The 14,078-nt window shown below is 37.5% G+C and overlaps 1 protein-coding gene across 1 annotated transcript; it reads left to right on the plus strand.

Annotated features, from left to right (window-relative positions):
- Positions 1 to 12,384: 12,384 nt before the first annotated feature.
- Positions 12,385 to 13,404, plus strand: LOC125041257 (putative nuclease HARBI1). Its single transcript, XM_047636093.1, has one exon. The coding sequence runs from the start codon at positions 12,385 to 12,387 to the stop codon at positions 13,402 to 13,404; it is 1,020 nt and encodes a 339-aa protein (XP_047492049.1).
- The last annotated feature ends 674 nt before the right edge of the window (positions 13,405 to 14,078 follow it).

The raw sequence follows: 14,078 nt of genomic DNA on the forward strand, positions 1-14,078 counted from the left end.
GGATCATGTGGTACAGTTGGCAAGACCATGTGTCCAACAGACGGCTACACCGTGAGACTGGCATGAGACCTGTTACTTGCATAATCCGGAATTGCCAACTCAGGCTATATGGGCACCTGGCTCAGGCAGTTCGAGAAGGCCGCAGGACTGCCTGGAGACTCGCTATGAGGGACCCTCGTGGCTGGAAGCAAAGGGTGGATACGGCTATGCGCCCCCGTCAGCGTTAGCCGTTGATGATGGTAATGATGATATATATATATATATATATATATATATATATATATATATATATATAATACATATTATATATATATATATATAATACATATTATATATATATATATATTATTTATATATATACATACTTACATACATATATAGCTATATATATATATATATATATATATATATATATATATATATATATATATATGCATGCATTTATATGCATAAATATTTACAATCTGATCATAGGGGGTTATATGATTTATGAACAAATATTTTTATACTTACTAAATCAGATTTGTAATTGTTCATTTCACGAGTACCTATCATGAAAGATAGATTGTCTCAAAAGTGACTGGTCTATCTGTTCTAATGTTTTACGCGTTCGTTTTAGCATTGCATATAATGCGCGGGTACACGCATACAACATTTTATTCATTTTGATGCAGCAACTGCCACTGTTCTTCGTCCTAGTCGATTATTCATTGCTCTGTTTGAGTCGAATGAAAAGTAACCGGCACCTTCTTTTCTTTATCAAATCTATGAAAGCAAAGAAAGGTGATAGGATAATCATCCTTTTATTTTACTAATATCAATAATCAGTTGCGATTGTTGCTTACAACTATTTTGTTTGGTTATTCTAATTTGTATAAGGATATGTTTATTAATATCACCCTGTCTCTCTTCCATTCGTAACATTTTTACTCAGGTAAAGCTCGGCGGTGAATCTCCGGCGACAACATCAATCCGCATCCTGCAAATATTGATTCTTGGGATTATCTCCAGACAAGCACTTTCATCACTTGCTCCAATTCCACGTTCTTCCTCTCCCTGTCTCTTCCCTCTCGCCTATGCCTCGCCCTCGGCAGATGTCCGCGCGCGAGATCAATCTTTTCAGCCCTTTTCCCGCACGGAGCGAGTTTCCCCTCAGGCGTCCCCTCGAGTCGCCGCACCGTCCCTCTTCTGCCTCCCGCTTCTCTCGCGCGGGCTGGGGTTTCCTCTTTCGCCTTTCGTATGGCAAACGGCTGATGGTATTATCTCTCGAAGCATTCTTTTGTGTGTGTGTGTGTGTGTTGATAAGGGTAGAAATAGTAGAAGAAATAAGATACATGTAACTGTATTAACAGTCATTCTACTCATTTTTCTCCATATATCCCGCCTAGTAATTATTTTAGGAGCCCACAATGTTTTCATCCTCTCACTCCTCGCGTGATCTTTCGTGTCCTATCGCATGCCTTCAGGTACTTAACGCTTCAACTGATCAGTAGGAAAGGAGAAATAACCATGACTTGAGCACTTATAGCCATACATTTATCTTTGAGTTGCACAGTACATAATTCAAGGTAAGTTATTACAACGAGATCCATTCCTCTATAATGATAATGGTAAGGATAATGATGATAGTGATAATAAGAATAATAATGATGATGATGATGATGATGATGATGATGATGATGATGATGATGATGATGATGATGATGATGATGATGATGATGATGATGATGATGATAACAATAAAAATAATAAGAAGAACAATAACAATAATAATAATAACAACAAAAATATGGGGTGGCTAACATATTAATACATCAGAGCTTTTTAAACGTCTGTGTCGAAACTATAGACGAGTGACTGTGATTAGCTGTATGATTACTGTAAAGCCAACACACTGAAGTCGTATGAAAAATAATTGTTATTTTTATATTATGATCCTCAGCGCAGCATACTTCAACCACATCCTTATGCTGCTCACGTCATCGCATTTCCACCTCGTGCACTCCCTGTGCGCCAGGCACCCGGGCCAAGCAAGGAAAGCAGAGTCGCGTCACGCAGCAACATGCACGCCGCCGAAACCTCCACTGCCTCAGCCTTCTGGGATCGGGAGGATCACGCGCTTCTTTTTTTTTTTTTTTTTTTTTTTTTTGAGGGTGGGGGACGTTTCTAGTGCTCGCGTTATTGTATGTATGTACATATACATATATGTATACAAATATATATACATATATATATATAAATTTATGTGTATGTACATATGTGTATACATATATATATGTATATATATATATATATATATATATATATATAAATATATGAGTATCTGGCAATGAGTAAGAGAGGTGTCGTGATAATAAGTGCTAAAAATTGCGAGTGAGAAGTGATCTGTGAAAGTGCTACATAAGATAGGAAGATTCGTGAATATATTGAGCCTATATTTCAACCAAAATAGTAATAATAACTCACCCAAACGTGCTAAATAAGTTCATAAGGCCCCATTGTTCATCGAGAGTACCACAGAATTAGAATCAACGGTAAAAAAGAGATAAAATCACTCCCCACCAGGAAAAGAATACCGGATTACGATATTAGAAAATGACAAGCATCACCGGTCCCCATACCCACAGGACGCCGAGCAACTGCCAAATCGCACGGTTATTCCAGTTCAGTTTACCCTCAAATAGATTCCCTACTATAGAGCCAAACCGCTAGTATGTAAGTACAGTACATCACATAATCAGGTAGGTCTAAACATGATTACCTTAAAGCGACAAATATAATCAGCCATCCGACAGAAGTCCCACCAGATAAGTTATGTATTAACAAAGCGTAATTCAAACGATGGCACCTCAACCGAGTGCCAGACGCTGACCCCGCGACCCGTGGCCGCGGTCGGCCGAGGGCGCAGCCCGGTAGGCTTAGCAACCGCAAAGGAACGCGACACCTCTCCGAAAAACTGCTAGATACAAAATCACCTTTATAACTCCCTCTAACCCCAAACCCCATCCTCACCCATTCCAACACCGCCCTAAATCCTCTCCCATATCATCCGCCTTCCCCCAGACCTAGGCTGCAAGCCTAGGCAATTTATGCACATTATAATGCATGGGCTCATTATAATGGAGTGCGTATGTGCGCTTATGCAGACGTTGTTCAAACGTTTGTGCACGAGTATGAGTGCGTATACACGGCAATGCGCTGATGTATGCCAAATTGTTTGTACGTATCCTTGTGTGTGTGTATGAAAGAGAAGCAATATAAACGTAGATATGTAGATATGTTAGTATATGCGTATATATATTTATATGAGTATTTATATATTAATGCATATGTATGTGCATGTGTATGTACATATATGTTTCTGTGGAGGTGCATATATATGTGTATAAGTATAAGTGTTTGTGTATGGGTATATGTAAGTATGTATATATGTATGGGTAGTTATGTGTGTATGTATATATGGACGTATGTATATATAGATGTATGTATATACGTGTGTATGTATGCATACGAGTATGTATTTGTGTATATATGTATACGAGTATGTATGCGTATGTATGTGAATATATGTATGTATGTGGGTATATGTATGTGTATGTGTATATATGTGTGTATATGTACGTGTAGATGTGCATATGCATGAATATGTACATAAATGTATAGATGTACATATGCGTATGTATGTGTATATATATGTATGTATGTTTGTGTGCATGAATGTATATGTATATTTATAAGGGTATTCATAGTCACAAGTATGTATACAAGGTATGTGCGCATGAATGCGTGCACATAAGTGTGGGTGAGTACATACATATGTATGTGCACATGAAGCACACGTATGTTTATATATGTGTATGCATGCGCATGGGTGTAGTTGTGCATAATGTATAAGTACGTATGCATAGCATATGCATAGGAGCATTGTAAAGGCGTATGCTTTCATGTGCATGGGCACGAAAAAGACCATATGCGTAGTAATTAGGACATTTGCGGGTGAACAACTATATCTGCACTAAGCGCACATACGCATAAATAAAATCAGTGTATAAAAATACAATCACACATATACGCACTTCTGATACTCAAGCCCATGCTCACGGGAGTATACCCTGGTGTAGTGAGCAGGCACGGGTTTTGCTGTTCATAAGTCGGCACTAGACAGGGCCAACCTTGCTGGAGGTGCTTATCAGTGGCATCCCGGCCAAAATACTCCCCCTCCCACTATGATACACCTAGTCCAGTAGGTGGGAGGTAACTCGGCTGTTTACCTCACAATCAAAAACCATGACTACACAGACAGAGCAACGGCCCTCATTCCCCGGAAGCGAAGGAGCCCCTGGTTACGGCGGCGATCAGGATAGCTCCGGAGCAGAGGGTGCTAAGAATCCCCGGCCAAGGACAGGCCGCCCCACGTTGATGAACCTTTGCACATATAATATAAGGACAATGAGAACGGAATCCGACTTACTAGCATTACTTGAGGAACTCTCCTTCATTAAATGGGATGTTGTAGGACTCTGTGAGGTTAGAAGACTAGGTGAAGAACAGAAGATACTAAATGATGGACATGTGCTCTATTGGAGAGGCAAACCTCAGGGTAACAAGCAAGAATTAGGGGTAGGTTTCTTAGTTCACAAACGTTTAGAAAATAATATAGTTGAATTCCATAGTATAAACGAAAGAGTAGCTTCAGTAACAATAAAACTAAATAATAGGTACAACTTAAAGATTGTTCAAGTCTATGCTCCAACCTGCAGCCACAGTGATTACGAAATAGAAAGCTTCTATGAAGATGTTCATTTAGCCAACGAAAGAGCAAAAACACATTTCACAATAATTATGGGAGACTTTAATGCCAAAATAGGTAAAAAGACAGAAGGAGAAACCGTAGTAGGGAATCACGGAGTAGGCACTAGGAATGAGAGGGGACAAATGCTAGTCGATTTTGCGGAGGCTCTTCGAAAAAAGACTAGAGCGGAAGTGGACATGGAAGTCGCCATCGGACATCAAAAACGAAATTGACTTCATAATTTCAAATAGGCGTGATATAGTAAAAAATGTGGGAGTTATTAATAAAGTAAATGTTGGCAGCGACCATAGGTTGGTCAGAGGCCAAATTAAATTACACCTCAGAAGGGAAAGAAATAAACTAATAAGAAAACCGCAGCCAAACTTAGCTAACTTGAAGACCAAAGCGACAGAATTGAGCATGAACATCCAAAACAGATATTCACTTCTCAGTGACGAAGATCTCAACATTGACCATATCAACAAACAACCGCTCAATGACATAATATAGGAAGCTGCACTTGAAGTAGGTGGTAAGAACGTCAAACAAAACTCCAGTAAGTTCTCGATAGAAACTAAAGAACTTATGCAAAAACGTAGGGTCATGAGAGCATCGTCAAATAGGGACAAAATAGAATTAGCTGAACTAACAAAAACTATAAACAAAAAGAAGAGAGAAGATGTACGGAAATTCAATACTCAAATAATAAATGAAACAGTGATCTCAGGTACCAGCATGAAAACAGCTATGAGGAAACTAGGAATAGGGAGAAATCAAATATATGCAATAAAGAAACCAGACGGAGATGTGACATATAATAAAAAGGAAATCATAAGAGTAGTGGAAAACCTTTACAGGGATCTATACAACGCAAATGAACAGCCACAGATAAAAGCGAACGCGGTAACTAGAGAAGTACCTAACATCACAACAGAAGAAATAAATAGAGCGCTTAAAGGCATGAAGAGAGGGAAAACACCAGGTGAAGACGGTATTAGTATAGACCTTATACTAGATGCAGGGGAAATTGCAACAGTGAAACTAGCCAATCTTTTTACATATGCCTTCTCAATGGAAAAATTCCGAGAGCCTGGAAAAATGCAACAATTACTTTGATTCATAAAAAAGGGGACAGAATTGATCTAAAAAACTACCGACCCATAAGTCTCCTTTCAGTTACTTACAAACTGTTCACTAAAATCATCACAACTCGCATCTCTGATAGTCTGGATTCTAACCAGCCTAGAGAACAGGCAGGCTTCCGCAGTGGATTCTCAACAACAGACCACATACACACGCTTACCCAAATAAGAGAAAAAATAAACGAATATAGGAAATTATAGGCATTTGACTCTGTACAAATACCATCAGTACTAGAAGCTATTCGAAGACAGGGAGTAGAGGAGGTATACTGTAAACTATTAGAAGATATATACGAAGATGGGACAGCAACCATCAAGCTCCACACAGAAACCGATAAAATCCCAATTAAGAAAGGTGTTAGACAGGGTGATACCATCTCACCAAAACTGTTTACAGCTTGCCTTGAGGAAATTTTCAAAAAGCTAGAATGGACCGGGAAGGGTATCAAAATAGAGGATGAATACCTGAGCAATCTAATAAATGATTTGAATAGAGAAAGCCTGAAAGTCGGACTTAGGATGAACAGGCAAAAGACTAAGATCATGTTCAACAGTAGAGTTCAATTCGAACATATACTTGTTCAAGGTGAAGCGCTAGAGGTGGTAGACAAGTATATATACCTAGGGCAACTCATACAGACAAACACGTCTAGTCAAGAGGTAATTAAGCGACGCATCATTCTAGGCTGCAGCGCCTTTGGCAAACACAGTAGCATACTAAGAGGTTCCTTGCCATTATGTTTAAGAAGAAAAGTCTTTAACCAATGCATCCTCCCAGTTATGACCTATGGATCAGAAACATGGACTACAACCAAATTACTAGAGAGGAAACTAATAAGTGCCCAGAGAGGGATGGAGAGGTTGATGCTGGGAATTAGTCTAAGAGATCGGATGAGGGCGACGTGGATCAGGGAACAGACAAAAGTAGAAGATATAATCGGGAGCATCAAAAAGAAAAATGGCAATGGACAGGTCATATATGTCGGAGACAGGACAACAGATGGTCAAAGAAAGTAACAGACTGGATTATAGATAACATAAAGAGGCCAAGGGCCAGACCCATGGCAAGATGGCACGACGAAATAACGAAATTTGCGGGCCAAGACTGGAAGCAAAAGACGCAAGACAGACAAAGATGGAAAAGATTGGGAGAGGCCTACGTCCTGCAGTGGACTGACCCAGGCTGATGATGATGATGATGATGATATAAATATATATATATATATATATATATATATATATATGTGTGTGTGTGTGTGTGTGTTTGTGTGTGTGTGTATGTGTGTGGTTGTGCATATATAAATATATATACATATATATATACATATATATGTATATATATACATATATATTACATATTCATACATATATGACTATACACACACACACACACATATTTGTGTGTGTGTGTGGGTCTATATATATATATATATATATATATATATATATATATATATATATATATTATGTATATAATTATATATATTTACACACACATACATGTGTGTATATATATATATATATATATATATATATATATATATATGTATATATGTGTGTGTAAATACATATATGTGTAAATATATATATATATATATATATATATATATATATATATACATATAATTATTGGCTGAGGAAAGAGAGAGAGAGCCTCCCTAGACACCCGTACCGCCATCCGCGGAGCGAGGTATTATTCATGTAGCCCTTCCAAGGAGCAAAGAGGCGGCACACAAAGGGAGTAAGCCCTTGGGAGTAATTGGGTTTTATTTGGTTTGCGTGATTCGCTTGGCATCGCGCCTCCCCTCGCTCCCTCCTTCCCTTCTCTCCTAGTTCCCTCTCTTTTTCCCTCCTCTCGCCCCTTCCTTCCTTTCCCTCTCCCCCTCCCTCCCCTCGGCTAACTTCCTTCCTGACTAATTAAGGAGGAAGGCCGCAAATACACCAGTGCGCGACTTCTTATTTAGGCAAGTGAAAGCGGTGAGTACAATTTGAGTGAAAGAGTTAGAGCTGATGACGACGAATATAAACCTACTCCTTTTTTGAATAATTTCATTAGTAAAGGTAATCATTAATTCATTCTTATTTAGTGATTTCTTATTGGCATTACTATGCTCAGTATCATCATCATTGTTATTACAATCTCCATTATAAATTCTTCATGATTATACCATAGATATAATCTCCACAGTACAGTAAATATACTCACCGAATTATTATTAATAATTAATCCCATTCTAATTATCAGTGACATGATGATGATGGTGATGATAATGATGATGATTATGAGGAGGAGCAGCAGGATAATGATTGATAATGATGTAAATGATAAGGATAATGATGATGATAGTAATAATAATGATAATAATAACAATTTTGTGCTTCATTCTATAAACCAATCTTTATCAATAAAATCACTAAGGGCTACCCGGTCTCCAAAAAATCAACACCACGGGCCAGTAGTTGCACTACCTTCATATATATATGTGTGTGTGTGTGTGTGTGTGTGTGTGTGTGTGTGTGTGTGTGTGTGTGTGTGTGTGCGCGCGCGCGCTTACGTGCGTGTCCCACGGTGACAACAAGCAGTACAATACTCAGCCTGGATACGGCAAGCTCAACGCCACGGACGACATCGCCGTCGGGGACTTCATCACCACCACATGGACCAATTTCGCCAAGACAAGGGAAGTCAATGCTATGTTTGAGAGGAGTAACAAAGCCATTTCATCTCGTGACGGTTCACTGGTAGCTCATTACAAAATTGCTTCTGATGCAAGTTAGTGTCCTCTGTGATGCGGATATGTGTGAACGAACCTCCTTTCCTAATCAGGAACCTGACACTTGACGACTCCCTGGCACTCACCTGGGAGATGGCCACTTCCGAGAACCTGAGGCACCTGGCCATTACTCCCGCACCGGCCATGGAGGACGACAAGCGAGCCGTGAACAGGGCCTTCTGGCAAACTTTGACGTTCAGAATTAGATATACATACATACATATATACATATATTTATTCATACATATAAGTATATATATATCAATATTTGGTGATAAGTAGCTATGTAGTATGTATAATTCATTTCGATCATTCTGAAAGCTTTTTATCTTGTGCTAAAATCTGACCATATTATCCCGTAAGTCGTGAGTCTTGAGTCGCCTTCGATCAGCTGAGCGGGAAAATACATGTTTCTTGTTTCAACTCGAGCAACTACTAGCAGAGTGGTTCCAAGGAGGGTGAAAAACAAGTCTAAAAACTTATTCCCAATGCATGTGCTGTAATATATCTGTTATCTTGACTCGTGTGCAACTTTCCCTTGTATTTGTCATTGCATGTCAGCACTTTGATACATAATCTTAATATGTTTACGATATAAATACTTATTTCCCGGTGTGTGAAAAGTCATCTACACGCTTGTTAGTTCACCCGGAACTCGAGTAGGAAGAGGAACCATCTAGAAAATAAAGTCATGAAATCGTGTATTTAATACTCTTTATTATAATGAATTCCTGAATATTTATTTCGCGGCAAATCTTAATATATATGTCCGATGCTATGTTATGGACATCATAACGGTATATGGAAAGTCCGAATTGAAAACGAGTTTGCCAAGCTTACACCTTTTTTTTCATGATAAACGCAAGGTAATCTGAAATTGCAAATAGAGGTCGCATCATTGGGATGAGGGAAAGTAATTTATCTCCCAGTGAGAGAGCCGGGTGTCTCCCGCTCGATGGTATACAGGTGAATAAAGTGGGAGGAGGAGAGAGCCCTGAACGACCGCCCTCGTTTCAGATGCCCCTTCACCAAGGCAGCTAGAATTCTTATAATGGTGAAGAAAACGACTACAGATGGGATTCATTACAGAACGTTATCAAAGAGAGTTTGAACAAACGACACATTGCGGGGTGAAAAATTACAGGTGTACATATTATCCTTTATTTGTTCATAGTCTTCGTTCAAATTTTGATTAAGATTTATGTTTATACATGATAGTGCCCTATACGTCATACTTCATGTTCTGTTTATCTATAAATATTTACTTTTCAGATATGACAGACGACTTATCTATGAAACGGCGAGGAATGGCCACGTGACCAATAATAAATGGGGTGGATTTTCATGCATGGTGTTGGTGAACTCGCCGAGACAGAAGGGAGATTCAGTTTAACCAAATATTTTGAAATTGTAAGAAGAAATATTCCTACCTTCAGCACGTTGCTATCCTTTGGCCCTTTCCAGAAACAACCATATTCGTGCAGGTTAACTGCCCAATAGACATGGCAAGGGCAGTTACGAAGTGGTTCGATGATCAAAACCACATGGTCCTTCCGCGGCCAAGCAAGACATGAGACTCAAATCCGTTGAAAAATGTTTGGCTGAATATTGTCAATGTTTGTTAAACGGGCGATTAGAAAAAAGAAAAAAAAAATCATTATAAGAGAGAATGGAGTATTACGGATGAATCCGGGACCTCACATAAGCACGTCATCTCTGTGGCAGGGATCAGACAAGGTTTTGAATAACGCTAGGTTGTTCTTATTATAAGTATGACTGCCCCTGGTATTGGACTTTCTTTACCATTTTTCTTTTTACAAATAAACCGCTAGTAAAAATATCTTCGAGATCAAGATGCATCCCCAGGCAAAGAAAAAAAAAGTACATATACTTATTTGTGTATAAGTATATATTTGCATACATATATATATATATATATATATATATTTATTTATTTATTTTTTTTTTTTTTTTTTTTTAACTACATGTTACGGAAATTTGCGCGAGAAGGGGTTCAAAATGTGTATTAACTATAAACCAATGATTCTAAATGAAATGTTTAACAACTTCAGTTCCTCAGCACATGCGCAAATGAACAGTCATTGCAGCCCCACTACGGTTTTGGGTTCAGTTGTTCTAAACTGATAACGGCATAGGCCTACTTTCTGTTTATTGAATCAGTGCTTGGATCTGACGAAAAGAATTCACTTTTTAAATTAAAAAACACGTGAAATAATAAATGAGAACTTTGATTTTGTGACAAAATGCAAGTATGCCATTTTTTATCTACACCCACTCATATACTGTAAATGTATGTGATTGACACACAAAAGGAAATAAAGACTGAATAAACAGCACATGTATTGGGAATAAATTCTTAGACTTGATATTCACCCTCCCTGAAACCACCCAGTTTCTAGTTCCTGAAACACTCGGATGTTCGAAAGTGGATGGGGCTCCAGAGAAACGCCAAAACGTATGGAATAATATTAGCGAAAACTATAGTGAGGTTTTAGCATTAGAAACGAAGTATACATGTTTCGTTACTCATCACCATGTATTGACTTAGTACTTCCATAGACGCTACACACACACACACCCACACACATACACACACAAAATGATAAAGCATCTATATATTCATTGTAACCCTACTCTGGTATTGCGTCGATATTATGTTCTATAATGAAGAATATGTAGCATGATTTCTGTTTCTTTGATAAATGCTTGGTGGCAAAAAAAAAAAAAAAAAAAAAAAAAAAAAAAAAAAAAAAAAAAAACAGTCATGTCATTAGTTCCATTAGCCGCTACTACATGGTGTAGCCACGGTCCACGAAACATTTGCATGGGTATCAACAATTTTGCAAAGATTTTTATTTGATTTCCCTGCCGTACATGGGTGTTATGAAGCATTTTCATGTTTTAAGAAATATGCAGTTATAATTGAAAATTATTGTGTTAAAAGATGGGGATATACTGACCTCCATAGGTGTTGTTATGTCGATAAACAAACGATTCCAGGAAATCGTATTTTAAAAAATATCCCGCTACAAAGTCAATGATAGTTAATACTACATATTTTGTATCACTTGTTTGAAGAAAACGAAACATGAAATACTTTACGTAGTTTCCAAAAATAGATACTAATACATTTGTTGGTTATTTACATTCCACCAATCTTTTTATACTTTCTGTTTACATCGAAGTGCCTGCCTGATTTACAAAAGTGGAACCCAACAAGTGTACTGCAATATAATTCCGCAACTGTACATATATATGTGTGTGTGTATGTGGGGGGTATATCTATATCTGTATATATATGCATGCATATATATATTTATATATATATATATATATATATATATATATATAACTTAACTTGACCCTTAACACTATGATACACTTCGATACTTTGGGCGGTATTCATAAAGAAAAGGATATGCTTATACTTGCAAAATATGAAGGAAATCCTTCTACTTTTATTCATAAACATTTCAAGCAAAAGCTTCTACTGTTAGAGCAAAAGCATATCCTTATAATCACATAAAAGTAAATGGTTATACATAAAGAAGACCCTTTACTTCATATAAAGAGCATATGCTTCGAAAAAGCTGAGTCTGGTCAGTAGCAGACTGCAGTTCGAAGAGAAAGGTTGTTCTGTCCGATTCTCAGCACGATGGCAGATTTTGTGGATGTGAGGCATGTTAAACAATACATGCCCCGTTTACCCACACTTGATCGTGATTTCAAGATGTTATTCCGTTTTGAAGAACAAAATGTACAGTGGCTTGCGGACAGATTTTTAGGCAACAATGAAGAAACTCGGGGAGGCGCCTTGTCATCTTTCCATAGAATGAAGATATGTTTGCGTTACCTCAGTGATCCTGGCTATCAAAAAGGTATCGGTCAAGAACTTGGTGTTAGCCAAGCAACGGTATCACGGACTGTGAATACAGTAGTTGATAGCATAATTGCTCATGCGAATGAATGGATAAAGTTTCCAACTACCAACAGAGAAATAGTAGAGGCAAAACAGTTATGGCAAAGGAAGTATAAGTTTCCGACAGCTATTGGTGTCATCGATTGTACTCACGTGGGGATACTGAAACCAAAGCTGCATGGAGATGAGTTCATTAATCGAAGAGGCAAGTCTACTCTGAATGTTCAAGCCACTTGTGATGCCAAAGAAATGTTCACTAGTGTTGATGTTAGTTGGCCTGGATCCGTGCACGACTCAAGGATATGGAGAAATTCACAAGTGTGTTTACAATTAAGAACTAAAGCTAATGCTGTGCTACTTGGTGATGACGGATATGGAATAGAGCCATGTCTCATGACTCCATATCGAAATCCTACATCCCCTGCTGAGGTAAAATATAACAAGCTTTTCAAAAAAGAGAGAGTAATAATTGAACGATGCTTTGGCCAACTGAAACGTCGATTTCCTATCTTACAATACGTTTGTCGCGTGAAGTTGGAAAATGTACCGAAAATAATCGTTACCTGTGTCGTGCTCCATAACATTGCAAAAACTTTAGGTGATCCTGACTTCGAGCCAGCTGAAGAGATACCAGAAGATGAAGAAAACCATGACAACAATCGTGATGACAACAATCGTGATGAACTAGCTCTTCGCCAACAGGGACAGGAAATCAGGAACAACTTGAGCATTGTAATATACAACTTTAATAATTAAAAATAATGTTACAACTTGCAAGGCATTTATTAACCAAAATCGCTATTTATGAAATTAATGAAGTCACATTTTTGGAAAATGAAATGACATTTTCTGTTTAAACTAAAAAAAAAACTTAACTCAAATAACAGTTTTATTCTGTTTAAACTAAAAAAATTAACTCAAATAACAGTTTTGTTCTGTTTATACTTAAAAAAATAACTCAAATAACAGTTTTTTCTGTTTAAACTAAAAAAAACTTATCTCAAATAACAGTTTTGACTTTAAACTAAACTAAAAGAAAAAAAAACTCAAATAACAGTTTTTTCTGTTTAAACTAAAAAAAAAATAATAATAACTCAAATAACAGTTTTGACCTTAAACTAAAAAAAAAAATTAACTCAAATAACAACTTTTGATGAAGTTTTTTTTTACAACATATAATAAGTTTGAGTTCCGTCAGAAACAGTTTTTGGTGTTGATTTCTCAGGCTGCTGCATCATTTCCAACTTCTTTTCGTAGTATTGTTGTTGCACTACACTCGTTTTATACTGCTGCAAAAGTACTAAGCGTTGGAGTTCTTTAGTTGTCATTTTTTTAGTTTCATCGGTTTCATATTTCTCTGTCGCTAATTTCTTCTTTGGCGGCAATGGTTGAACATCAGTGAGACTACTACATGACTGCTCATGAGTTGC

Source organism: Penaeus chinensis, chromosome 30, assembly GCF_019202785.1.
Source record: "Penaeus chinensis breed Huanghai No. 1 chromosome 30, ASM1920278v2, whole genome shotgun sequence".
Taxonomy (NCBI): domain Eukaryota; kingdom Metazoa; phylum Arthropoda; class Malacostraca; order Decapoda; family Penaeidae; genus Penaeus; species Penaeus chinensis.

Coding starts and splice junctions, on each gene's coding strand:
- LOC125041257 (XM_047636093.1), top strand. CDS start 12,385: ATGGCAGATTTTGTGGATGTGAGGCATGTTAAACAATACATGCCCCGT.